Source organism: Maniola hyperantus, chromosome 17, assembly GCF_902806685.2.
Source record: "Maniola hyperantus chromosome 17, iAphHyp1.2, whole genome shotgun sequence".
Classification (NCBI taxonomy): domain Eukaryota; kingdom Metazoa; phylum Arthropoda; class Insecta; order Lepidoptera; family Nymphalidae; genus Maniola; species Maniola hyperantus.
This window is the reverse complement of record NC_048552.1, coordinates 6,461,064-6,488,413: the sequence shown is the minus strand read 5'-3', so window position 1 is coordinate 6,488,413 and position 27,350 is coordinate 6,461,064. Positions and strand designations below refer to the sequence as shown.

General features: G+C 34.5%; 2 protein-coding genes across 2 annotated transcripts in view; one reads left to right on the top strand and one right to left on the bottom strand.

The window, feature by feature from the left end:
* Positions 1-2,631: 2,631 nt before the first annotated feature.
* On the bottom strand, positions 2,632-4,972 carry TyrRS (Tyrosyl-tRNA synthetase). Its single transcript, XM_069504299.1, has 2 exons — positions 4,812-4,972; positions 2,632-4,717 (listed from the first exon to the last, which is right to left on the bottom strand). The coding sequence occupies exon 2, from the start codon at positions 4,696-4,698 to the stop codon at positions 3,124-3,126; it is 1,575 nt and encodes a 524-aa protein (XP_069360400.1). The 5' UTR covers positions 4,699-4,717; positions 4,812-4,972; the 3' UTR covers positions 2,632-3,123.
* A 2,591-nt stretch (positions 4,973-7,563) lies between these two features.
* LOC117989942 (RNA polymerase II elongation factor Ell-like) overlaps positions 7,564-27,350 on the top strand; it is an 80,084-nt gene continuing 60,297 nt past the window's right edge. The window contains exon 1 of the mRNA XM_034977341.2: positions 7,564-7,918. Within this exon, the coding sequence (XP_034833232.1) occupies positions 7,784-7,918 (135 nt within the window). The 5' untranslated portion in view covers positions 7,564-7,783. The remainder of the gene's footprint in view (positions 7,919-27,350) is intronic.

Genomic DNA, 27,350 nt, shown 5'->3' with positions numbered 1-27,350 from the left:
TTTTTTAAAAATCCATGTCGGCCATCTTGGATTTCAAAATAAATGTCACCATCAAATTCAGCACCCTCGAAAACCCTGAAAACGACACCCATGTCTATTTTTTGTAAAAAATCCATGTCGGCCATCTTGGATTTCAAAATAAATGTCACCATCAAATTCAGCACCCTCTAAAACCCTAAAACGACACCCATGTAAATTTTTTTAAAAATCCATGTCGGCCATCTTGGATTTCAAAATAAATGTCACCATCAAATTCAGCACCCTCGAAAACCCTGAAAACGACACCCATGTCTATTTTTTGTAAAAAAAATCATGTCCGCCATCTTGGATTTCAGAATAAATGTCATCATCAAATTCAGCACCCTCGAAAACCCTGAAAACGCTACCCATGTCTATTTTTTGTAAAAAATCCATGTCGGCCATCTTGGATTTCAAAATAAATGTCATCATCCAATTCAGCACCCTCGAAAACCCTGAAAACGACACCCCTGTCAATTTTTTGGAAAAAAATCCATGTCGGCCATCTTGGATTTCAGAATAAATGTCATCATCAAATTCAGCACCCTCGAAAACCCTGAAAACGACACCCCTGTCAATTTTTGTAAAAAAAATCATGTCCGCCATCTTGGATTTCAGAATAAATGTCATCATCAAATTCAGCACCCTAGAAAACCCTGAAAACGACACCCATGTCAATTTTTTGTAAAAAAAAAATTATGTCCGCCATCTTGGATTTCAGAATAAATGTCATCATCAAATTCAGCACCCTCTAAAACCCTGAAAACGACACCCATGTCAATTTTTTGTAAAAAAAATCATGTCCGCCATCTTGGATTTCAGAATAAATGTCATCATCAAATTAAGCACCCTGGAAAACCCTGAAAACGACCCCCCTGTCAATTTTTGTAAAAAAAATCATGTCCGCCATCTTGGATTTCAGAATAAATGTCATCATCAAATTCAGCACCCTCTAAAACCCTGAAATAGACACCCATGTCAATTTTTTGTAAAAAAAAATCATGTCCGCCATCTTGGATTTCAGAATAAATGTCATCATCAAATTCAGCACCCTCGAAAACCCTAAAAACGACACCCATGTCAATTTTTTGTAAAAAAATTCATGTCCGCCATCTTGGATTTATAAATAAATAACATCCCGGAAAAGTGCACAATCAGTTGATACTTGATACACGCGCAATAATATGTATTTATGTAGGTGTGACACAAGGTGCCAACAAGTTCAAATTAATTCCCGTTGTGTAACAGTGTTACTCAACGGGAATGTTTTGAAATTTTAGGCACCTTGTGTCACAGTGTTACACACGGGGGTGTGACTCAACGGGAATAACCCTCCCCAATTGCCATCTCGACCTGTCCGTACTATAAGTAGTTTTGGCAGGATTAAAATACCTATAGTAAGAAAACAAAATAAACAAGCAAAAACGTTATTCCGATACCTATTAATAATCCGATATGCATAAACCACAGACACATAAACGCATAAGGTATGCGTATATAGAGACAGACAGATAAAGTATTCAGCATAAGCTATTGAGCTATAGTCTTACGGTAGTCTATCTATGGTCCGTGGTAGGGTAAGTTATCCTATCTAAGGTAAGTTAAACTTAGGAGCAGCGCTTCACCTACTCGACCTTCGTTTCAATTGCATTCACGGTGAAGGAAAACATCGCGAGGAAACTGCATGCCTCAGAGTTCCCTATACTAAATGCGCTCAAAGGCTGCCGAACCCCACTTGGCCAGCCTGGTAGACTATGGCCACATGAGTAGATATATAGTGGTATTATAAAGTGGGTGCCAGACCGTTGTAAACAAGCCCCTTCACATCTGTCAGCGGTTTACATCAGTGTAAACCGATGTGGGAGGCTTGTTTACAATGATCTGGCACAGACCGTTTTTTAGAAAACATTTGTTCCTATTAAATGAAATACAAAGAAGCCTTTACAAAAATACTATAATTTGTGAACAGTAGAAGTTGCTGCAGTAAATAAATTGAATACAATTATTATTTATAGATAAAAGAAAGTGGCATTAAGTATTATTTTGTTGTAACTCTGTTAAAGCAACAAACTTTAACAAACAACAACAACAGCAGAAAATAATGTACATCGAACTTTAGAAAGAGATAGCGGTTTTGTAGAGCATTGTCTCTGTCGTTGAGACCAACAAAATGTCACATAGGAATGAGTGACAGAGACAACGCTCTACAAAGCCTCTATCTCATTCTAAAGGTTATAATGTTCCTACATTATTTTTACGGCTTTAATTGTTCTGCATGATTACTTTTGATTACTATAGAATTACTATAGCATATTAATAGGACAAAACAACATTACAATATTCTTAGAAAAAAAACAACATTTATAAAAATGTAAATGCAAAGTAATAACTAAAATAAATAATTATATAAGTTACTAGCTTATGCTCGCGACTTCGCTCGAGTGGACTACACAAATTTCAAACCCCTATTTTTCCCCCTTAGGTGTTGAATTTTCAAAAATCCTTTCTTAGCGGAGGCCTACGTTATAATAGCAATCTGCATGCGAAATTTCAGATTGCCATTAGCTCATTGTGCAGCTGCTAGCTGTTGCCATATTTTAGATTTTACCACAATTATATAGATAACCAGCCAAGTGCAACTCAGACCAGCACACAGAGGGTTCAATACATTGGAAGAATTTGTAATAATTATATTTATTTGATTAAAATATTCGACAAAACCTAAAAAACAAAATAATCTAGATAGCTCCTACAAACCAAATGAAAAAATAAATTGTATGTCAAGCTACATTTGCCAAGGTTGTAGTGCAATGGGAAGTATTTAACTGTTTTAATTTACACTAAATTACTATGATAACATATTATTTTGAATGAAAATATACTTTGAAGAGCTACAACTTTTCATTGAGTTAAACTAGAAACTTGAAATTTGTACAGCAATTAGAGGTCATTCACCTTAGGATTCAGTGTAAATTTTAACTTGATACCCCCCATGTTATTTCTGAGAAGATGGATCTTGACACAGATAGATGGACAAAAAAATACCGCTGCGTTTTTCATTATGAAGTATGGAACCCTAAAAATTGATATTTAAATATAATTAATTTACTTGATAGGAGCACTTTTCATAGATTTAGTTGTAACTGGGTTACCATTTACTTTGCTAATCAATTTATTACCCTGCCACGCAGCAAGAAGCTCTTCGGTTGTTTTCAGGTCAGCCTGTAGTTTGTCCCAAACCTTTTTCTTGGGATTCAACACATCATCAGGTTCACCAGCTTCATAGCTTTCTACAACAATTCTATCACCAGGTTTGCTATCTTTTGGTGGTGTCAGAGGTTCTACTTGTTTTGGTTCATCTACAGATGCACACAGGACCATACCCTTTGACTCAATACCTCTCATTTTTGCAGGTTTCAAGTTGCATAGTACTACAACATCTCTATTCTGCATTTCCTCTATAGGTACAAAGTTTACAAGTCCCGATACAATTGTTCTAGGTTCTTGTTCACCTACATCAATCTTTTCGACATATAGAGCATCAGCATCAGGATGTCTTGACACCTCTACAACGCGACCTACTCTAATATCCAGTTTGCTTGGTGTTATCTCATCTGTTCCTGCACTTGCATTTCCTTTTACCTTTTGTGGTAGTGGGTATGCTTTCTTAGTCAACTCTTGTAGTTTAGGATCCTTGAATATTTCTTGTATAGGTGCCAAAAGTTTGTTGATAACTAGCTCTACAGAGGTTTTCAAATCTCCTGGATGAATTTCTTCTTTAGCAAATGCAGTTTCCAAATCCTCAAAGTTAGTATACTCCACATTGCCACCATACTCTTCAGCTCTACAAATCAAAAATTTATCATCCTTATTCATTAACGGGAATATTACATATTTAGTAAAAGATAAAATTCCATTTTCAGTTATGTTACCAGGCTCACAGAAAGCCTTTTTAAGCTTTTTCTTAACTGCTGCAGGGTTATCGAGTAAATCAATTTTGCTATCTTCCTCAGAGGCTGACATTTTTCCTCCTGTTAGACCTGGAACCATAGGATTCATGAGATGTACCCTTTTGGCATAGCCCAGTTGAGGTAAGTATTTCTCAGCCAGACAAAATATTTTTCTTTGATCGACACCACCAAATTGAGCATCAACTTTCAAGTACTCTTCATCGAGCGCTTGAAGCCCAGGATACAGCAGCCCACTAAGTAATGGGTGATCAACTTGTTTAACTACTTCTGCACCAGCTTTTTTGGCATCATGTTCAGTAATAACAGATGACATTCGGTACACATCCAAGGTGTATTCTTTATTTAGCTGATACTCAGTACCTCTGACAAACTTTAGTTTTTCTATTGAGACTCCGATAGATGTAAGCATGGCTTTGATTGCTGCCTCATAATACTGAGTACGTAAAGCTAACAACTCCCATGGTGCCTTCATATTGTCTAAGTATGCATGCAAATCAGCAAACAAGACGGTTACTTCACATCCTGCTTTAAGAAAGTCGGCAATTTTGGACATAGGAACGAAGTAGGCAACATGAGGACGTCCTGTCGTGGCAGTACCCCAATAAAGGCTAAGGTCACGTTGTTTCAGAATTTCGTCGAGTCTTTCATCACCCAATACTTCTTGCAAATTTCGAGTTATAATATGCTTCTTATCTTGCCAGTTCTCCATTTCGATATAGTGTTTATAGCTGGAAATTAAAATAAAACACTTGAAAAACAGGAACTCCAAATAAAATGAGTCCTACTATGTCTGACGAAAACTTGATTAATAGGCGTACCTACCTTACAGACTACAGTAAATATTTGTATACCTCGTACGTTAAGCTTACACACAGTTTATATCAACATTTATCAAACTTAATCTTAAATCATAAATTTAATTTTATTTCTAAATTCTATCCTAACCTAACATGAAACAACACAGAACTGCCAAGTACTGCCAACAAATGTGGCATTGGCATACAGACTCACAGAGAGCAGAGACAAATAAAATAATTAAAGGTCCACTAATATAGTAGATAATCTATGGGTCCACCAGACGCTTGCAGCAAACAACATACAGCAAGCATCGGCAATACCAAAGTGTATAGATCGACCGAAAATGGTGTATAAAATGAGAGCGCCACTTTCTGGTAACATTGTGGAGGTTTTCATACTAGATTCGAGAAAATTTTCATAGATGGCGCTGAACTACCTTAAAAATGTATACCACAGATCTGAAAATATTTTATTCCATACGGGTAACATTGTAAACAAGCTAATTACAAAGTGCATAAAAAAATTATGAACATGACTTTATTTATTTCAGCTGTTAGAAATTGACCCACCCATACCACTATTCACTCATTAAGGACTATCTATGGCTATCTGACGGCTGGATACACAAGAATAAGAATAACAGGTGTTCAAATCGTTTCGTGGTAGTTACTAATTTAAAACTATTTAGGGGCGTCGTTATTCGTAATGGTTTAAACCAGCCAAATGCGAGCCAGTTGTCGCTCTTTTAAGGTTCTGTACTTAATCAAGAAAATAATGTGTTGGGTGTATGAAATATTTATTTTCCGAGCATAGCCCCATAATACTCTATCGGAGCTAGAACATTGCAATAAACCGTGAAAAAAACCCCAATGTTTGTTTATTTTGGTAACAGCTTACAAACTATTTTAGAAATCGTTGTTTTCAGTATTTGTTGTGACAATAATACAGTATATTATGGTAGGTACATTATAGACCAAAATTTCCATAACAAACTATTGGTCCAAGATTCCAGTAACGCCAGACGTTATTTATTTATTTGTTTTATTTTTATTTTTCATGTACATAACTACCTACCTACCAACATTGTACTTACAATATAATAGTAATAAATTAAGTTACATTGGAAATGCTTATCTCTAAACAGAGATTTTACTTTCGCGACTATGAATAATTTTCGGCATTTTAACGAACAAATTTCTTATTTTCTGAGACACAAGATGTATGGATTAGAATAGTGTTAGTGTGTATTTTTAACGTACGTATTCTATTTTGCTAGTTTGTGACGGCAGCCAATTTAAAGATATCAGTTGCTAAAGGTAAATAGTTAATTACTCACTTTTCAACTTACAAGTCTGAGTGCTGATTTTTGTGCATATTTTCTGTAGGGCGATTTCGTAAAACCTGCATGAATCATTATTACTAGGTATCTCAATTGTTGTGATTGGCTGAATTTGTGTTATTCTTATTGCAACAATGCATTGTAGCCAATAGTGAGCGAGCGTCAACCAATCAGAGGTGATTGCGATCGTGACATTGTAGCTGTCATTCTCCTGTGGCCCTACCGCGGTTGTTTGACAGCTACAATGTCACGATCGCAATCATCTCTGATTGGTTAATGCTCGCTCACTATTGGCCACAATGCATTGTTGCAACAAGAATCGCACAAATTCAGCCAATCAGAACAATTGAGATTGTAATAATGATTGATGCAGGTTTTAGACAATCGCCCTACTGCAATCGCGCAGTTGAGTATCATTATGTAAAAATAACTTATCAGACTAGAAGAAAGATTCAAATACATGTTAGTTTTTGTGAGCTTTAAAGTGTATGGTGAAAGTTATCGCCGATGGGAAGTGTTTGGTAGTAGTTTTTAAGTAGGTATGTCTGGTGGACCTGGGATCTACCGAGTCGAAGCCGTGAAAATACGGATATAAAAAAATCTACGACACATGTCATAAGCTACGATACAAAACAAAAAGGAACGTATTTTCACGGACTCGGATCGGATGAGTGCGTAAGCGCCGCGGTTATTAGGGTTCCGTACCGAAAGGTTAAAAACGGAGCCCCATTAATGTTATTCTGCTGTCTGTTTATCCGTCCGCGTGTCACAGGTCTCTAGCTCGTCGACGAAATAAGTTTAATTCTTATAAAATCTAATAAATTCTTTAAGAAATAAAATAGGTACCTGAGTAAACTATTTTATCGACTCACTTCATGCTCAGGAGACAGATGACACTCTATAGAATTATGCGACAGCCAGATAATAGGTGGATCCACAGAGTACATTGGTAAATGGTATGGTGGATCGATGGAGGGATCGATTGGCTATCTATACGTGGCACCGTGGCACAGTTCACTCTGATTATGGATAGGCGGAATGGGCGAAATTATAAATATTAAATCCTCCTTGTTTATTCCAGAATTCTAAAAAGCATGCATTTATTTCATCGATATAGAATTGCTCATCGAAAACCAATTTATAAGGGATTGAATAAATATAAGTAAATTCGATAACTTTAACATACTTTATTTAATTGCAATATTAATTAGAGATATTCTACTAATCATAAAAAGAAAGCTCTACTTAGTATAATATTTTCCTTGATCAAGCTAAGTTCAAGTTTTCAATGAACTTGCTGAATTAGTGGTTATATTAAATGTTATTAAATAATTATAGAAATAAAATAAATTATCGTTTAAAATAAAATTTGAATTTGGCGCTACTGTTGCAGTGATTGCTAGTGTTTCCTGTCAAAAGCGCCATTGCGCATGACAGTCAGTGCGGCCTTGCAGACTGAAGAGCGCTGCCAACAAAGGCCGAGTCGATGGGGTTACAAAAAATTGTTAATTTGGACTTATAAAACCCTTTTGTTATTGTAATTATAATTTTATATAGGTTGTGAATCTGTGATTACGTTACGAAATGTGTGAATGATATGAATAGTGACGACTAGCAAAGGAGTCAGCTGGTCCACAGTGCGAATAGTGAATAAGAAATGGCGGCCTTGCCAGCAGGTGTTCAGTATGCGTTATCATCAGAGTCTAGTTATAAAGAAAACAAGGATCTAGTGTTTGTGAAATTAACGGATTCAGCACTGAAAGCTATAGAAGACTACATTAGAAATAATAGGGTAAGTACATCGCCATATTGTAACACCAAAACAGGCCAGCAATGTCAGGCGCCATACTTATATTACAAGTAATCAAAATGAAACTGCGAAATTGTAATGTTTTTGCAAATTCTTTAGTTTTGAGATCATTATTGTAGAGTTTTACGTTAATTTTTCTTAATCAGTTCCTGACAGATATTTTCTTTACAATGTCACGCCACGTCAACATGTAGAAATTTGCTGTGTTATTTTCACAGATTTACATTTCAAATGGCTATAATTAGAGTATTCAGATCTTATTGTCACTGATTTCGGAGATAGTTAGACATAGCGCCTCCAGATAAAGTTTCGTTTTAATGACTGCCGTAAAGGAAAATTAGTTTCCGATACGATAAAAACAAATCGTTCAGACTATTCGTAAGCAATCTAACTCCTACAAGTAGATACACAAGTTTTAAAGTATCACTATCAGAAAAATATTTGCCTTAAAATATATATATTTGTTAGTGTTCTCAAGATTTTCAGCCAAATACTGTATCTGATAAAGGACTTCATTAATATTGTTCATACAACAAATGTCAAAAAACAGTCACTTAGCCTATAAGGCAATTCCCAAATAATTTAAATTACTTTAGTAATTATCAAGAATTCTTGGAATTTTGAAAAAAATCCTAAGTATAATCCTTATCGATGAAACAATAAAGCAAAAAGAAAATATAACACCTATTATAAATGAACTAGCTTATGCCTGTGACTTGGTCCACATGGACTACACAAATTTCAATCCCCTATTTTACCCCTTAGGGGTTGAATTTTTAAAAATCCTTCTTAGTGATGTCTATGTTATAATAGCTATCTGCATGCCAAATTTCAACCCAATCCGTCCAGTAGTTTGAGCTGTGCGTTGATAGATCAGTCAGTTAGCCCGCATCCATCTTAGATTGCATCATCACTTACCACCAGGTGAGATTGCAGTCAAGGGCTAATTTGTATTTGAATACTAAAAAAGTCAGCCAGTCAGCTGTACAGATTCTATCCTCCAAACTAATAGTTTTTTAAGCTGTTAATTCCAACTGAAATATCTCAGGTGACTAACCTGTTGAAGAATAGTAATACTAACTCTAAACACTAATTGAATGCTGAATCTCCTTTTTTTAAAGTTAGTTAAAAAGGGAATATTAGTCAGGCTTGTGTTTAAATTTTTATTTAAAGACAAAAAAAAAATTCTATCCCCTATAGAACATTCCTATAATCCTATAAAATATAACATTCATATATTCCTATAATTTAACATTAATTACTTTAATTAGCGGTGATAGCCTAGTGATTATGATGTCAGCCTCCTTGATGGGGTCCGACCACCCACCTTCTAACCTTTCAAAGTTATATTATCTTCTTCTTCAAGTGCCTCTCCATTACTGAAGGTCAGCAGTCAGTTGTTTAAACTTCTCCTTGTCCATGGCTAGGTGGAATAGTTCTCCCGACTATTTTTATGCCAGTCACTCCCTTATGTTACGTAGCCATGACTTCTTCCTTCTTCCCTTTTACCAGTAATATTATGTGTTTAAGCTATTAATTACTAGAGCCCTACATGGGGTGCTGGAGTACCTACAGTGTTAAGTTTTTTTAATATTTCCCTTTTTATTTTATACAATGGATGGTGTGCATATTTTTCTTTAATATCACAGCTTTGATTGGTCCATCACATAGCAACCGGAGTGATGTTTAGATGTGTATAAGTTGGTTGTGTGTTTACCTTACAACCCTGCATGAGGTGCTGATGCTTGATGTGAGGACACACCCAGCTGTAAGAAAATCAGTTATTCAAACTAGTGTAGAATTCTAAAGTTAACATCACTCAATACAATTACAGTATGCAACAGAAAATAATGTACATCAACCTTTAGAAGGAGATAGTGGATTTATAGAGCATTATCTCTGTTGTTGAGACAGTCAAAACGTCATATAGGTATGAGTGACAGAAACAACACTCTACAAAGCCAAAATGTTATTCTAAAGGCTGATCTAGCTGAGGCTTTCTGCCACATACTTAGTACTTCACTTGAGATTCAAAAATCAAAATATTCATGCTCAGAATACAGTATATAAAATGTATGTGTTTGTCCATAAAGCGTTAGTATAGTATAGTTCATTTTGTTGATGTTTGAAAAGCACTTGTAAAAGTTTGTTTGAATATAAAATCTATTTCTATAAAACGGGATACTCCCCAGTACTAGTGCTATATATAGGCTGATTATTAATTTCTGCCCAATCATCTATTTTAATTTTTAATCTTTCACACTATAAGCAAATGTGTCTTTAATTGCTAAGTAAATTTCAGCATGAACTTGAAAAACAAGTCTTATGATTAGTAGTAAGTACTTACTTAGAAGAGAATCTCTTTGTCATATTTTTTTTTCATTGCTGAGGGTCGTCAGAATGGTCTTGTTGCTCTCAACTATAACTACTTACCTATTCATTTTCCTAATATAATTCAATTTCTAGTGACTTACAGTCGACCAATTATTTACTTATTACATGATTCTGACACCTGCAATTTCCTCTGTACGGATTTAGGCTTCTAAAAATCCCAAGGGTACTCTTTGTTTTTCCGGGACAAAAAGTAGCCATGTCCTTCTCTGGGATGCAAACTATCTCTGTACCAAATTTTGCTTAAATGGGTGGGTTGTAAAAAGCTAGCAGACAGACAGATACTTTTGCATTTATAATATTAAGTATGGATATGTGACAAACAATTATTCTATCTAATAATAAAAAAACATATTGGAAGTCTTGAGTAGGAAGTATTATCTGTAATCTTATTGATGTTTGTTTTTTATTTTGTCTCATATGTTTGTAAATGTTGTATTAACTTATAATTGGCGACTGCACTTAGTAAGTAATATTATCAGAATTTAATTATTTTTTTAAATGTATTAGTGTAAGTAGCCGTTAGTTAATATAATAAATAAATAAATAAATAAATAAAATATGCAAGCTAACCTATCTTGCAATCAATGCAGTGTTAAAGAGAAATTAATCAGACTGGTATCACAAGTTGTCATTAATATTTAATTTGTTCACTGTATCATAAATTGAATAAAATCTTAAATATCTATCCATTATGTAAATAATTTCTTCAATCTGTACTGGATAGTTTCTATTTCCTTCCTATAATGAATGAAAGAAGTTTGGCTTGCAAATCAGTAAACACACATAATAACTGACTCTCCATTACAAAGGCACTGGATGCATCACACATTTGAAGACGAACATTGCATAAGCTCAAATTGCTGATTTCATTCGTTTTATTATTTAAGTTCATCATCATAGTCAACCAATAGATGTCCAATGCTCGACATTGGTCTCTTGTGGGGATTCCCACACTTCATATTCACAAGAATCTTGTCTGAATCCAAAAAAACTCCCTGTGACTAGTTTGCTTTGTCCACCTAGTAGAGTCTGCCAACACTGCTTAATCTATCAATTTGAAAAACAAAAAGAAGTCTCCATTCTAATTTATTCAGTAAAAAACCTCAATAACTACTTAATGCAGTCATTTGACAAATGCTGTATAAGTAGGTCGCACCACCACCATCATTATGCATTGATAGGGCCATTTTTCCTTTTCTGATGATGAATTTATAGATTCCTAACTAATTTTAAAATGTACCTAATTTGATATATTACAGTAGAAACTCGATTAACTGGACTAATTGTTGTCATTAAGTATTCGGATAATCGAAAATCCGGATAATCAAATGTATGAAGAAAAGCGTGTGCATATGTAGTTCACCATCATATTTACAAGTGTACAACAAAATTGAATTGGTATTCTTCTTAATATCACTTATCGTGGAAACTCCAAACATATCAGCTAACTCGCGACCGGTTTCTCCTTTTTTTGGGTTCCGTACCTCAAATGCAAAAAGGAACCCTAGATAGGCAGGTCTTAAGTACAAGTAAAGGAAATAATCCGAAAACCGAGAATTAACTGTGTTTATGTACAAATAATTAGTATTTTTAATTTTCAAAGTATACGTATATAGTATAGTATAGTATTGGTATAGTATAGTATTTCAACTATACCAAGTGGGATATCATAAGAAAGGGCTTTACCTTCACATTCTAAAACAGATTTTAATTAATTTTTATGCATTTTTTGGTTTTTCTGTCATACAAAATGACAGAACCCTCGGTGTGCGAGTCTGACTCGCACTTGGCGGAACAGTTCTTCTGTTTCTTCTGTACTATATTATATTATGTTTTGTTGCATGTTATGATAACTACATTGATTGATTGATTATTATAGTCAGTCTTTGAATCAAGCCATTTTCATATAACAACAGACTGAAGTGACAGATTTACACCTATAAAATTCAATAAATAATTAGTTTAAAGGTGATAAAAGATTATTTGCATGGTTTGATAAGCATGTTGCGATAATGTCTCAAAGGGTAGACTCCAAAAAAGATTGAGATCCTCTATGACTGACCAGTCTTAATACACAATTGCAGCAAGCACACAGTTACCTCAACTGTGACTCTGTGATATTGATGTGAGAGTGTAACTTCCACAACCAAGATAGATCTAACAACACCTCATTTGTTAAAATCTACCAACCGGTATAGGCTGCAGGCCACATAATAGAATCTTGAGTTTTGGCAGGTAGGCAGATATAGCACAAGTAAAAGACAAAATCCGAAAAGCGTGAATTTGTGGTTACATCACAAAAAAATTAATGTGTGTGCGGGTCTTCTCCAACGGGACCCAATAATGAAGAAATAATTACTTAGTTTACTAAATCACATATGTAGATGGCGCTGTCTTCATTAACTTGCAGTGTTCTGAATGTGTTAGGTATATCTGATACGATGGTAGGGAACCCTTCATGTGCTAGTCAGTCTCACTTGACCTATTTTTTATTTATGTAATTATACTAAACTATTAGGATCCTGTCAAACTGTTTTTAACAGTTTGTTGACGGAATTACTTATTACTTACATATTACTTAAATGGGAAAGTGTATTACTTAACATGAGGAAACCTACATGCTTGAGAGTTCTCCATAATGCTCACAAAGGTGTGTGAGGTCTGTTATTCTGCACTTGTCCAGCGTGGATTAATATGGTCCTAATCCTTCTTATGCTGAGAGGAGATCCATACTCAGAGTGGGCCAGTAATAGGTTTAAATGATGATGTCATTGAAAAGCTGACTTTAAAAAAAAAAGATTCCGACAAATTGAGAACCTCCTCCTTTTTTGAAGTTGGTTAAAAAGATTTCATAAATTCATTAGTGGTAAATACAAATACTGTTGCAGGGATAGTTACTGTCATGTAACGAGAGGATTCCCGAGATTCGGGATTAAATTTATCAAATCTCGGGATTTTCAGGATTAATACTTAATAAAATATGCTAAGAAATTTTAAAACTACTGTCACGCACACAGGCATAAATGCGATGTACTTATAATATTTTTATTACCTAAGTACTTAAATATAAAGTAAGTTTAAACTAGGAACTATAAATAATTACTTACATACTCATTAGTATTAAAATAAGAAATATTATATTATTGATGCAATAATTTAAAACTTTTTGCTTATTAAAGTTGAGAATTTTTCCAAGTAAATAAATTAAAGCTTAAAAATAATAAATCTTTAGACAAAGTAAACTGACAGGTTTTCAAGGAACATTCTGAAAGGATTAATTTGTGACCTGTTTATTTAGTTAAGACAATACACAACTAAATTAGCACCAATATAAATAATGGGTGCTAACCAACTAGCATAAATAAATAACCTACTAGAATCTTAAAATGTGAAAGCATATTTTTTTAAATCAAGTAACAAGTTCTAAATTAAGCACTTTATTAATGGGCAATTTACTATGCCCAGAAATCCGCCTGCTCTAGTCTATTTTATCAATTTACACATCAATTTTATTCTTTTTTCCAATGCATACACTTAATACACAAAATAGCCATTTTCAATATGTGTGAATCGATGCTCACAGGTGTGATTTCATCCTTAATTATTGTTAAGTTCTCACTTTATACACTTAGTATATTTCTGATGACATACATGTAAAGTTCTTAATTTGATGCAAAATAATCTCTTTTTTAAACATTTTGCTGTTATGAAATGTTTAAAACAATAATCCTGTAAATAGTTACAAGTTGTTCGAATAAACCATTACAGTAGGTAATTCTATAATCTTTCATCTCATCTAAGTACATACTTACTTAATGGGTGATTCTAAGGTATTCTTGAGGTATTTTCAACGGCAATGATAAAAAATCATATATAAGAATATTAAATAAATTTAATTTATATAAATATGATTTTTTTTAAACTGAACTGACTGTTTTTGAAAAACTTTTTTTAGTTACTCCTACTCGTAATATTTTTAGACCACTTTGATCTTTATATCAAAAATCGAGATTCAGATATGCTTTTGAAACAAACCATTTTCGATAAATACATTTTCTATAAATTATCACAAGTTCACTTACCTGTTCTGTTAAACTGGCTATTGCAGGTATTGTACTTGTATAGATTGTATCTAGATTAAAAATTTAAATTATTCTTGACATGTGGAGAATATGTTTGATAAACCTGACATCAGTAGCTGGTCATTGATATATAAAACTACTAGATAGGATAGGATACTCGATAGGATTCTTAATTTTCGGTCCAGGTGGGAGCGGGTGTGACCTGCGGGGCGGCCAGCGAGAAGAGAGAGTAGAACTAAGATACAATGCCAAAAAAACCAGAGACCCTCACAATTTTTGATGTAACATCCACCAAAATGATTTTGTTCATATTAAATTTAGTCTATGTCACACAGACCATAATATTGAATTGATTGGCACCTCATTCACCAACATCGGTTCAGCTGTAGTTCAGGCGCTACAGTGGAACAACATGTAATACAAATATGCCTACATGATGGGGTGTCCTGCCTACTGATTCGCTAACTTAGTGTCTAACATTGAATGATAGCCACCAAGCTCATTTGTCATTTATTTTAATCCATTGAAGGTTTTCTGCGAAAAATTATTTTAATATCACCCAATGAAGCAGCAATGTAGAACCAACCAATGTCAAATGAGCTTGGTGGCTATCAATGTTGGCCACTGACACTGAGTTAGCAAATCACCCCGCTGAATCGGCAATGCTATACAATATACTCACTCATTACAGGTAAATCTGGTGGTGGTGGTATGAGGTACATTATTATATTACCACATATAGTATACTATGGCTGCCTTACATCAAAATGTTGTCTGTAGATGGCCTCTACCCCTACGGGGAATACTTTTTGTGTATTTTTAAAGCATAGATGGTTAGGTATAAATATTAGTACTTTCACCGTAACCAACATTGTCATTGGGGCAATGCGCCTAATTCGCTTACCCAATATACCTACCTGAGCTTGCGAAACTAAACACGACACACGTTGAATATTTACTGCTTAGGAATAGATAATTTTTGTAAGAAAGCAATTTGGCTCCTATCGGTATTTATCGAAGACAGCCTACCTACCTACCTACCTGACAACAATTTGAATTAATAACTACATAATCTACCAAACGTGCTATTGGGGCCAATTCTCTTGTACACAATCTCTAAACTAAACTAAAATGACACGTCTAAATCTATTGCTATCCCTATTATAATGTTGCTTGCGGAAAAGGGTAGCACTAGATTTAGACCTGTTAATTTAGTTTAGTTTAGAGATTGTGTACAAGAGAATCAGCCTCATTATTTAGGTAAATTACTCTTTTTCAGGATTCCGTAATAAAACAAGTCCATCTGTTTGTTCGTCTTTCCGTGTGTTAGACCCGTTTTAAAAAGCTGTAAAAATAAAATAAAACCGGCCCAGTGCGAGTCAGACTCGCGCACCGAGGGTTCCGTACTACAGTCGTGTTTTTTCGACATTTTGCACGATATATCAAAAACTATCATGTATAAAAATAAATAAAAATCTGTTTTAGAATATACATGTTAAGCCCTTTCGTATGATACCCAACTTAGTATAGTTATCTTTTTTGAAAAATTGAAAATATGTAAAATTTTTGTTCATGAAACACATTTTAGTTTTTTTGTGATGTAACCATAAATTCACGGTTTTCAGATTTATTCCTTTACTTGTGCTGTAAGACCTACCTAACAAATTCTATGATTCTAGGTCAACGGGAAGTACCTACCTTATAGGTTTTCTTGTCAGACACGACGGACAGACGTACAGACAACAAAGTGACCCTATAGGTTCCTTTTTTCCTTTTGAGGTACGGAATCCGAAAAAAAGTTCAAATCTTACACAGTTAAGCAGATTTGTTACTGCCGTTTTCAGATCTAGAAAAAAATTTGAGCCCCAGTTTTCATGTTAAGTAAATATGTACCTACCTACCTACTTACCTATTGCTCGAGTGGTAGCTCGATGAATAATAATTTGAGGTTTCTTGAAAAAAAAATCTATCGTTCACGAAAGAGGCATGAGTCCCAAAGAGGCAAAGTTTTACGTTAAATTTTCCTTCTTCCTTTCCTAAAATTTTCAATATGGTTAACCTAAACCATATTTGAAAAATTCTTTGTACATTGTTTCTGACGTGTTATCATTTTGTGGTTTACGTTGAGATGGTACTTAGGGTTCCGTACCCGAAGGGTGCCAACGGGGCCCTATTACGAAGCCTCCGCTGTCCGTCCGTCCGTCTGTCGTATCAGTGCTGTCGCGACGTAGTACCTATATGTACAATGTACATGTCGTATTTCTTTATACATATTTGTACTACAAATAATGTCCTATTTACCTGAGTCTCTTATATTTACTGGTCGATATAGGTACGGATTTACGGTCCGAATTAGGAATCGCGACCTCTTGGTATAGATCCACGTGCTCTAACCGCTGACCGTTAGTTAGGCATCTAAATTCTAAAACACTCCGTTATTTGGCTTGTGTGATTGATTCTTTACCTTATTTATTTATCAAGTTTATTTTGAATTATTGATTTTTTCTACACCCACATTAATATTAGAGAATTGAATACTTATTAATTTTTAATGATGAGTATTATGTTGTACCTACTTGATATAATATAAATTGATAGACGATAACAAATTAGACTGTTAAGTAAGTAGAATTTCTTAGTTGTTTTTATTTCCATCGGTTATTAACTCTACTTACAGATGACAATATAGGTAACGGAATTAAAACAAGTATACCCAGTTGTAAAGGATCCAAAAGTATTTTGGATGTAAGTAATTACCCAAGTAACTATATGCAATTTAGTAGGTGTTTTTTTATGTCATCTAAATATATAAAAGGTAAAGGTGACTGACTGACTGACTGACTGAATGATCTATCAACGCACAGCTGAAACTACCGGACGGATCGGGCTGAAATTTGGCATGCAGATAGCTATTATGACGTAGGCATCCGATAAGAAAGGATTTTTGATTCAACCCCTAAGGGGGTGAGATAGGGGTTTGAAATTTGTATTGTCCACGCGGACGAAGTCGCGAGCATAAGCTAGTTTGTCATATCTATATATATAAAAGGAAAAGGTGACTGACTGACTGACTGACTGACTGACTGACTGACTGACTGACTGATCTATCAACGCACAGCTCAAACTACTGGACGGATCGGGCTGAAATTTAGCATACAGGTAGCTATTATGACGTAGGCATCCGCTAAGAAAGGATTTTTGAAAATTCAACTCCTAAGGGGGTTAAATAGGGGTTTGAAATTTTGTAGTCCACGCGGACGAAGTCGCGAGCATAAGCTAGTTGTTTTAATAAAACGGAAGTTACTAAATTCGTAACTAGCAATAACAAGTCTCATAAAATCGTATTTTGTAAATGTATCTTACCAAGCAGATGTTATTCAATGCGAAGTCGTCGAAAAAATCAAATCTGCCAAGTTGCCAACATAAACAATTTGTTTTGTAGCACAAGTCTATAAAATGACCTGGCCACCTGACTGATCCCTGCTGCACGCACGTGTTTTTACCGCGATATATTCACTGCCTATAGATTACGGGCACATCTTATATTATATAATTTGCTACAGAACTTTGACCCATTTCTCCCGTTGTTTAGGTCGAAAATTCTCCAATTTTCGGGGTAAGATTTGACGAACGTTTTTTTTGTTACCGTTCTGTGAACGTGCCACCTGGTCTTTTTTTCCTGGTCATAACGCCCATTGAAAAGTCGTGAATCACTTTTGTTAAGGCAACCAGCCAACCGTTTAGATGGCCATATTGCTTTAATTTTAAACTGCCTTTAGTCCTACTGTTTTGACCTAAAAGATAATCGCTACCTCGCTTTAGCTATCGCAGATACATTTAAGTACTTAATAATATTTAGTATGAAAAGAATCTGACTGTGTTAAATACCAATCTACAGCTTGAACTGGGTTTACTGGAACTCAGCTTTTTAAAGGCTTTGATATTTAATAACATAACCTTCCACTTAAATAAAATTTTCAAAAATTCCACTTGATTGCTACTAACTGACGTCCATTTTAAAACATAATATTCAGCAAGTTCTGACAGGGCCCCTGGGTCATCGTAATTGAAAAATCATCTGCCGGAAAATATTTTAAAACCAAAAAGAAGTTTAATTTTAAATGGGATATTGTTACATGCGCTTTTGAGTTCTACGTAACATATAAAATCTTATTACTGATCACCTGTCAGCTGCCACGCGTGGGAAGTGCCGCGCTAGAATTTTATATTATTCCATCACCGTCCCGTACCTACTATAGATATGACTTTAATTTCGCTTAGTTACATACAGTTTTTTAACCTGAAAGGTGCAAAGGGAATAACTAAACTATTTTGATTGATTGAATTAATCATTTATGCCATTCTCCCTAAAATAATATTATGTAGTACCTAAGTAAGTAATATCCGTAAACCTTTTATAAATCGTCTTTTGCCTTGTAAAGATTATGGGTGTAGTTTTTATAATGAAACACTGTAAATAAAATTAGCATAAATTGGTGCACAACAAGGTATCGGCATGAGCATTAAGCATAAATAATTCATTTACCAAGGGCAGGCTTGGTTATTTTATTATTTTGTGTTATCGACGGATTATAAGTTGTATCTTAGCAGTTACGGATCAAAATCGTGAAGTTTTTGTTACCGTTAAAGAAAAAAACCAAGAACGAAGGGCGATGTATAGTACGCGACGGGTTGAGATGGCAATCGGGGGAAGTCCTGTACACCCGTACGTCATCTGCGCTATCCCGCACCGGGTTAGCGCCGAGGCTGTGCGGGTGTGCGGGGCGTCATCACCCCGATTGCCATGTACATACTATATAATGTTGAACTGTTTTATTTAGGTAGTTATTTACAAAGTCCATAAGTAATAATTAAGTAATATTTCTTTATATTTTGTGCAAAGTCAATAGCATACCACCATTATAGAAAACAGTTTGATTTCTATGTTTGAATCTTGTTAAAATATACTCGGATTTTGACTCTTAGCACTTGACAAGAGAGTTAAGATTAGTCTGGGCCCTGGAGAGAGATACGCCCATCGCATGATAGGGTCCGGGGTCGTCGCACCCTCTGTCCCCTCAAACCTTGGCACCTGGTTGTCCCTTGTGAACAGATGCTAGTCTCCCAAGTAATCCCGTCATTACTTAGTTCTATTTTTACAACCCTACATTTTGTTTTCCAGTTATGTTATTTGCTAGATTTTTTATTTCTTATTTAGTTTAATATTTTATGGCTTAAAATGATTCTTTACAGTTATTCCATATGACTTTAATCTTAGTCTTTCGTTTATTAATTGAATAGGTTTGTAATTAAATTCAATATTACAGATGAGAATTTGAGAGCTCGGATGCTCGCTGATAAAACGAATGACTTTTTAACTATATGGGCGTTTGTGCACTCATCCGTATTCGGTTCGTACCCGTAATTCTTCGAAGTGGCCGTCCTACAAATACGTACTCATTTAATTCGTAGTTTTACGGAATCCGTGATTTCACGGATGAGTGCACAAACGCCCTAACGCATAAATTTTGAGAACGCACTCGCCATATTTGCTCTTTGTGTCAACTGTCATGTCAAAAGTACGATTCTAGTCCTTATATAATAAGCGTTAAAACACTTTAGAGCAAATATGGCGCATGCGTTCTCATAATGTATGCACTATACTTTGAATGTAAAATCGATTTACCAATGCACTCTTTCCTTAACCACAATAGTTTACCTATATTGTATCTTTAAAACACCTGTGTTTCTATTTCGTATCTAAAAACGTGGTTAAATTAAACAGGTTTTGCGAAATGCCAGACAACGTAGGTATAATCTACAGGGTAACTTCTAGTACTCGTACCTACGCTCGCGCCACTTTACGTAATTCGGATTTAAAAGGGACTTAATACCTAACTGATTAATAACCTATTCCTACTTAATTGCTAAATACTATGCGGCGATAGTCTTAGAGGTTAAGACGTCGGCCTCTTATTCGGAGGGTCGGGGGTTCGATCCCAGGCATGCACCTCTAACTTTTCAGAGTTGGGTGTTTTTTTAACAAATTAAAATATCAGTTGCTTTATCGGTCAAGACCCGTATTAAGGGTATTTAAGATTACCCGATCTCTCCTTAAAGAAATCGAAATCTTAAGAAGTTTAAGTTATGCCGGGTTTCTACTTCCTACCCACTAAAAACCTCCTCAGCGGCCATCCCCAGAATATATTATGTATGTATGTAGCTCCAGGAACTCTAACGACTGTCGCGTTGCGTATTTAATGGGTGCTTTATTATTTTTTCATAGCTTTAGTATCTTTAGTAGCACTTTCAAGATTTAGACAAATCTATTGAAATCGTTAAAATCGGTTAGTCTCTAGAGCCAAACTAACGAACAAACATAATGAACACAAACACTGTTGCGCTGTCGTGTTAAATCATATTACTTATATCGGATATAATATTATTATCTCTATTTTAAGGTCACTAAAAAAAACAGTACAAAGACAATTATTCCAACTGCAAAGGAATGAACGATACGAATGGGAGGTTAAGGGACGCCGACCCTACGTTTATGCCACCTCTTTAATAATGTATTTATATGTATATAATGTGTACGTATCGAGGAAATGGTATGCCATTAGTTTTTTTTATTGTGCCTCTAACTATTATTGTTAATCATACTTAATATAGGTATGATAACAACTGGCGCTAATTATTCGGACTGTTATTTTAAAAATGAAAAAAGCAATAGATATATATATATATATATATATGTATATTTTAGAATTAAAAAATTAATATTAAAAAAATCTAAATAAACATGCTCATGTTAAAGTTCATAGAAATTGGTTAAAATAAAAGAAATGAAACTTAATCAATATTTAAGTATTTAATTATAATAAAAAAAAGTAATTATTTAAGGTACCTACTTACTGACATTGAATTTCAATGACAATAGTTATAAGTACAGACGAGGACGACTACTTTCAGTTCTTCAACACTGTTAAATGGATTAGTTATGAAATGGTAAAAAAATTACTGGCTGTTTTTATTTTAGATATTTGCTATATATATATATATTTATTTATTTTATTTGGAAAACAAACAGCTTTTACATTTTTACTTAGCTACTTATTTCTAGTTTGCACATATGCCTATTAAGTGTTCACTTATTATTATACTATATATAGCTCAATTACCACTCACTCCCTCACTGACTCACTCACTCACTCATTGACATAATTGTTCTCCTAGAAAGAGACAGAAAACCTACCTACCTACATATTATTTACTCAGGTATATTTTTATGCATGGGTAATTTTATAAACCTATATGAACTGTATTTTAGAAATGAAAAAAAAAAACGTCAACATTATGCTTTCTTGCCTGCATTTGGTTTTTTAGTAAATTGCTTCCTGTAAAAAGGCCACGAAGTATTAAAATATAATGAAATAATATTGTCATCTTATCGAGTATACTTTTTTTAGAAAATATATTTATGAAACTGTATATCAACATTTCAAAATAATAATAATATAATTCATTATAAACTTAAGCAACTACCTACTTTAACTAAGAGTAAATACTGTAAATAAATAAGAAATTGAAGTTAATAATAGTTTAAACTGATAACTTACACTTAAGGATGCGTTTTTGCAGATAAGCTGTTGTGCATCCGTTTGTGTCGTAACAAGGATAGATAGAAGGTTAGTTTATTATATTTTAGGTTTAATGCTAGCCGAAATTTAGATAAGTACACCTACAATCTACATACTCATTTTATTCCTTAGTAGATGATGCCCGCGGATTCATCCGCGTGGATTCTGATTTTCTGGGATAAAACGTTGCCTATGTCCTTCCCTAAGATGTAAGCTAACTCTGTACCTTTCATTAAAATCAGTTAAACTGTTGGGCCGTGAGCAGCTAGTAGACGGACAGATACTTTTGCATTTATAATATTAGTTCCTTATAATATTAAATAATGCCCACGACTTCTGCGTGGCTTTTTAAAGATTCCGTGGGAAATCTTTTGATCTTCCGTTAACGCAAGCCTTATCCGCGCGTCACTTTGCGGTTAGTTGAAGGCGCCTAAGAGTAGGTGGAATCTTTTTTACACAACAAACTGATATCGATTTGTTTTGAAGGGGCAATATTCTTTCGAATTCTTGTGACGTAACGCAATCCTTATAGAATTTATTTATTCTTTACTTTCACAGATGGATAAAAATAACAAATGTACTGGTTTAATCGGAAGTGGCGTTGTTGTCAAAGAATGTATGTCGCCGGGCCCATTGCACGGGCTGAGATTTCGCCGCCTGGGCCTTGGGACTTTACACTTTCTTATCTTTCAAAACTTTTTAAAGTCCCTTGCTACCGTTCCGTTATTCCGTTTTACCAATATTATACCCAAATGACTCTGAATAGACTGTAAGTACGATCTTTTATCTTTCATACTGTCATTAAGTTATAATATACCTACCTTCAAATCAAAAGTTGAACAGGAATCTTCGCATACAAGTTAGTATCTTATAATCATTACTTTATTTTCTATGGTGAACAATAAGTACATGTAAAGAATATTTTACTTTTTACTTCTAGTCAATCGCGCTCCACCTTAGACTGCATAATCACTTGTAGTTCCCATCTATAAGACTTTTCTGAACAGGTAGTATCTACTAAATTCACTTAAAATCATCTATTTCTATAGTGGCGTACATTACCTTTACCTTTTATATACTTACTAGATGATGCCCGCGACTTCGTCCGCGTGGATTTAGGTTTTTAAAATCCCGTGGGAATTCTTTGATTTTCCGGGATAAAAAGTAGCCTATGTCCTTCCCCGGGTTGCAAGCTATCGCTGCACCAAATTTCGTCAAAATCGGTTGAACGGATGGGCCGTGAAAGGCTAGCAGACAGACAGACACACTTTCGTATTTATAATATTAGTATGGATTAAATACCATTTAGTTCGGAAATTGATTTAATTGTCATAGTTAAATAATGACGGCTCGTACAGTTTTGAAATTTCTATCAGAGTTCATTTCTCATCATATTAGAATATAGTTACTTAGGCTTATAATTTATAAAAGCTTCTTTTTTGCTATAGTAAAAGGTCACCGGCATATTTCGCTAAGGTCATTTTGTGCGCTTATTTATTGCTTCACTATGCAACGGAGCAATTCAACACAAGGTCGGAATTATTTTTGTATTTTTTAAGGTTCCGTACCTCAAAAGGAAAAAGGAACCCTTATAGGATCACTCCATTGTCTGTCTGTCTGTCTGTCCGTCTGTTCGTCGTGTCTGTCAAGAAAACATATAAGGTACTTCCCGCTGACCTAAAATCATTAAATTTGGTAGGTATTGTACGTCTTATAGCACAAATAAAGGAATAAATCCGAAACAGTGAATTTGTGGTTACATCACAAGAAAGAAATTAAAATGTGTTCATGAACAAAGAATTAGTATTTTTTTAATTTTCTAAGTAAGATAACTATACCAAGTGGGGTATCATGTGAAAGGGCTTTACCTGTACATTCAGAGTTTATTTTTATTTTTAAGCATAATAGTTTTGATTTAAAGTGCAAAATGTCGACTCGCACTTGGCCGTTTTTTTTGATAGATAAAATATAAGCAATAGATAATAACAAGCACACGCAGATAATACACACTTATACACACTTAGGTCAGAAACACATACTTAAATCAAACCTACCAGCGAATTTTACTTTTTTAAAGCATAATATGTTTCGTTTATTTTTGTCAGAGCATGTCTTTATTATGATCAATAAGGAGCCTTATGGCTCATAATTATATAGACGTGACCTAAATAATACTAAGAATTGCAACGATATAAAGTCGCAGTATTTTCTAGTATCTACAATATCAGGAAATTGACAACAACACCCATTTTACTACAATTCTTGTTCTTTGTTTAATATCTTGATGTATCAAGAAAATCATATAGCAACAGGTGTTAGTAAGAACAACTGTGTAAAGAACACTAAAATAAAGATTTCAAGTAGCGTCTCAATTTTTATATCACAAATGTTTTATCGTACATTAGCGTCAAAAAGCGGTGATAGAGTTAAGAAGTCAGCCTCCTATACTGAATGTCTGGCTTTAACGGTGAAGGAAAACATCTCGAGGAAACATGCCTGAGAGTATATGTGCGTAGCGTTGTAGACTATGGTGAAACCCTTCTTCTGTGAGGAGACCTGTGTTCAGTAGCCGGTGATGCACGATGGGTTGATCATGACAATTATGACTTTAACGTCGCCTCTTTACATTTTCGCTTGATCTATCGCGACCGGTACAAAGTCAACCTCGATCGCGGTCTGATATCAAAATCAATGATAGCGATCGATCCAGCCTTATGATGTAGGTATACCTACAGTGGAGTAACGGGTTGATGCATCTGATATATTCCTCGTTCCAAGTCTACGTAGTTTCCAAGTATGTTAACAAAAAAAGATTTAAAAAAAAAACGGGCAACGCAAACGTGTCTAACGCTGCTCCTAGAAGTTATAATACACGGACGAGGACTGTATGAAGGGGTTCATACTTCAGTCATACGCGCGTATCAGTTGCAGTTCGAAAATGTTTACCACTTTAAGGTTCATAATTGCATGCAATCACATCTGTGTCAAAGCTTACTAGGCACAAATCATAAATTTTTTAACTTGTATGGGTCGCTGTATTTGGTATTGCTACCAGATAGGATAGATGTAGAAAACCTTAGGTGAGGAGGTGGAATTTGCAAAAATCCTGAAACATACCTACGTACCTCTTTCACTTATGACCCAAGTTCAAATACCAATTTTTATGGAAGCTTGAAGAAAGACGGACTTTCATATTTCCCTATTTAGTTATCCTTCTTAGGTGTGGAATTTCAAAAAATCCTAGTTGCAATGATGGACACATAATACTCCTTCACGTTTCGCAGTAGTGTAAAAATACTAGTGAGTGTCTACGTTATAAACGAATATTTCAATTTTATAGCCCCAGCGGTTTGGGCTGTGTGTCAGTCAGTCAGGACAAGTCTTTTTATCTAAACTTATAATAAATAATACAATGTGGCTAATTCCGTTGTACACAATCTCTAAACTAAACTAAAATAAGACTATCTAAATCTATTGCTATCCTTTTCACGATGTTGCTTGCGGAAAAGGATATCACTAGATTTAGACCTGTTAATTTAGTTTAGATTAGAGATCACTCAAGAGAATCGGCCCCATTATGTGTGTGGTAGTAGCTAAACGCCAATCTCGACAAATCGAGAAGTACTTAGTTAATAGATAAATTCTAAATTACAAAAGTTTCATCCTTTAGTTAATAGAAAATGTTCACTCCAAAGTTACAATAATTATCGTGTAAGCGAGCGCGCCATTAAAAAGAAAAATAGCCATTATAAAATGTCACAAAGTTGGATCATAAGTTCATTAGGACACGTTTAAAAATTTCGCTATACTTTGAAGATTTATGTTATTAAACGTTCAGAAAGAATTTATAGGCTTCCGCTTTAAACATTTTTTGTCTGACGTCACTTGTCATCGACTAAGTGAAAGTTGCAATATTATGTTATAGGTATTAACTTCCTAATAACATCTTGTGTAAATCTTATAAACTTTCTCATATTTCGCTAGTTATAACTAAGCACTTACTATAAATATTAATTCAGAATTGCTTACGAAGTATACACCATTTACCTACACCGCACTATTCACCTACATTGTATTATTTTTACACAACTACGGCAAAGCCAAAAGCAAGGGTTATGATTTTAGCAGTCTATGTATAATGTATATATGTATGTTTGTATCTATGTGTGTTCTTTGTTATTAATATTGTAATGAGATGCCTTGCTTTCACAGTCATAACTCGCATTCAATCTTATTACAAAATTAAGTTTTGTCCTAATAGCACCACAGGTCATTACTTAATTAATTGTCATTCTATAGATTTGTAATGAAATAGGTATAGCTATCTTTAGCCATCATATAGTTAACTTTGGAACATAATAAGTAGATACGGACCCACTTCTTCCAATTATAAAATTGTTGGTGTGAATAGTTCTTTTGCATGCATTTAATTTGACTGAGTGAAAGCTTAATTATTTTATTAAGTAAGGTAAAGCGTTATGTAAATTGCAGGTAGCTACTTAGTTACATACTTGCTGGTTACAAAAAAATCTGATGTTTAGATAAGAGGCATATAAAGGGCCGGTTATTTTAATTTTATAATTATTCTGGTTCTGACTATGAATATGGTTTCAAGATAAGACAAGATTCAAAATACAATTGAAATAATGTTATTCAGATCGACCTTGTCAGTTAAACTGGTTTAGCACTCGCAGTACAATTACAATTTTTTTAGTAGGCAAAACCCACTGTATATATGGAATATACCTTGAATCTGTATTCTGTAAAGTAAATATCTTGAAAGTTCAAGAAAATTATACTGTTGTGTGAATTTAATTGAAAGGTGCAGAACATTATAGTTAGGTCGATACACATCTGCATAATCTTAAAAATTCTCCTCTAACCAGTGTTGTTAAGTTTAAACTTGAAAGAATCAATGTCAACACACTGCTTTTTTGTCAGAATGCAACCTATTTAAGCGGAACGAATATTGAGAATCCTTTCGTGATGGCTGACGGAAACAACCTAATTAGAGTCAGGGTCTACGACATTAGTTCCGGGTCATCCCCACCGGGCGTCTAGACCGCGATGCAACTTAAGTTTCACATCGGGCTCGGTTAAGTAAGTAACTAAAGCAATTTTTAAGTTTACATCATCGGCACTGCCGCCCAGCCTAGTTATGTTTCTCGCGTTCGACCATCGCCGGTTGTGCAACGCCACAACTTGCCGACACTTAGTTATTGTGGCCAGCCCGACTGGTTGCCCAACTAGTTTGACTTTTTGTCATCTAATTACAATGTTTCATTAGGTTAATTACAA

Bases quoted from the DNA above. Each gene is read 5' to 3' on its own strand.
- TyrRS (XM_069504299.1), bottom strand. From the start codon at position 4,698: ATGGAGAACTGGCAAGATAAGAAGCATATTATAACTCGAAATTTGCAA.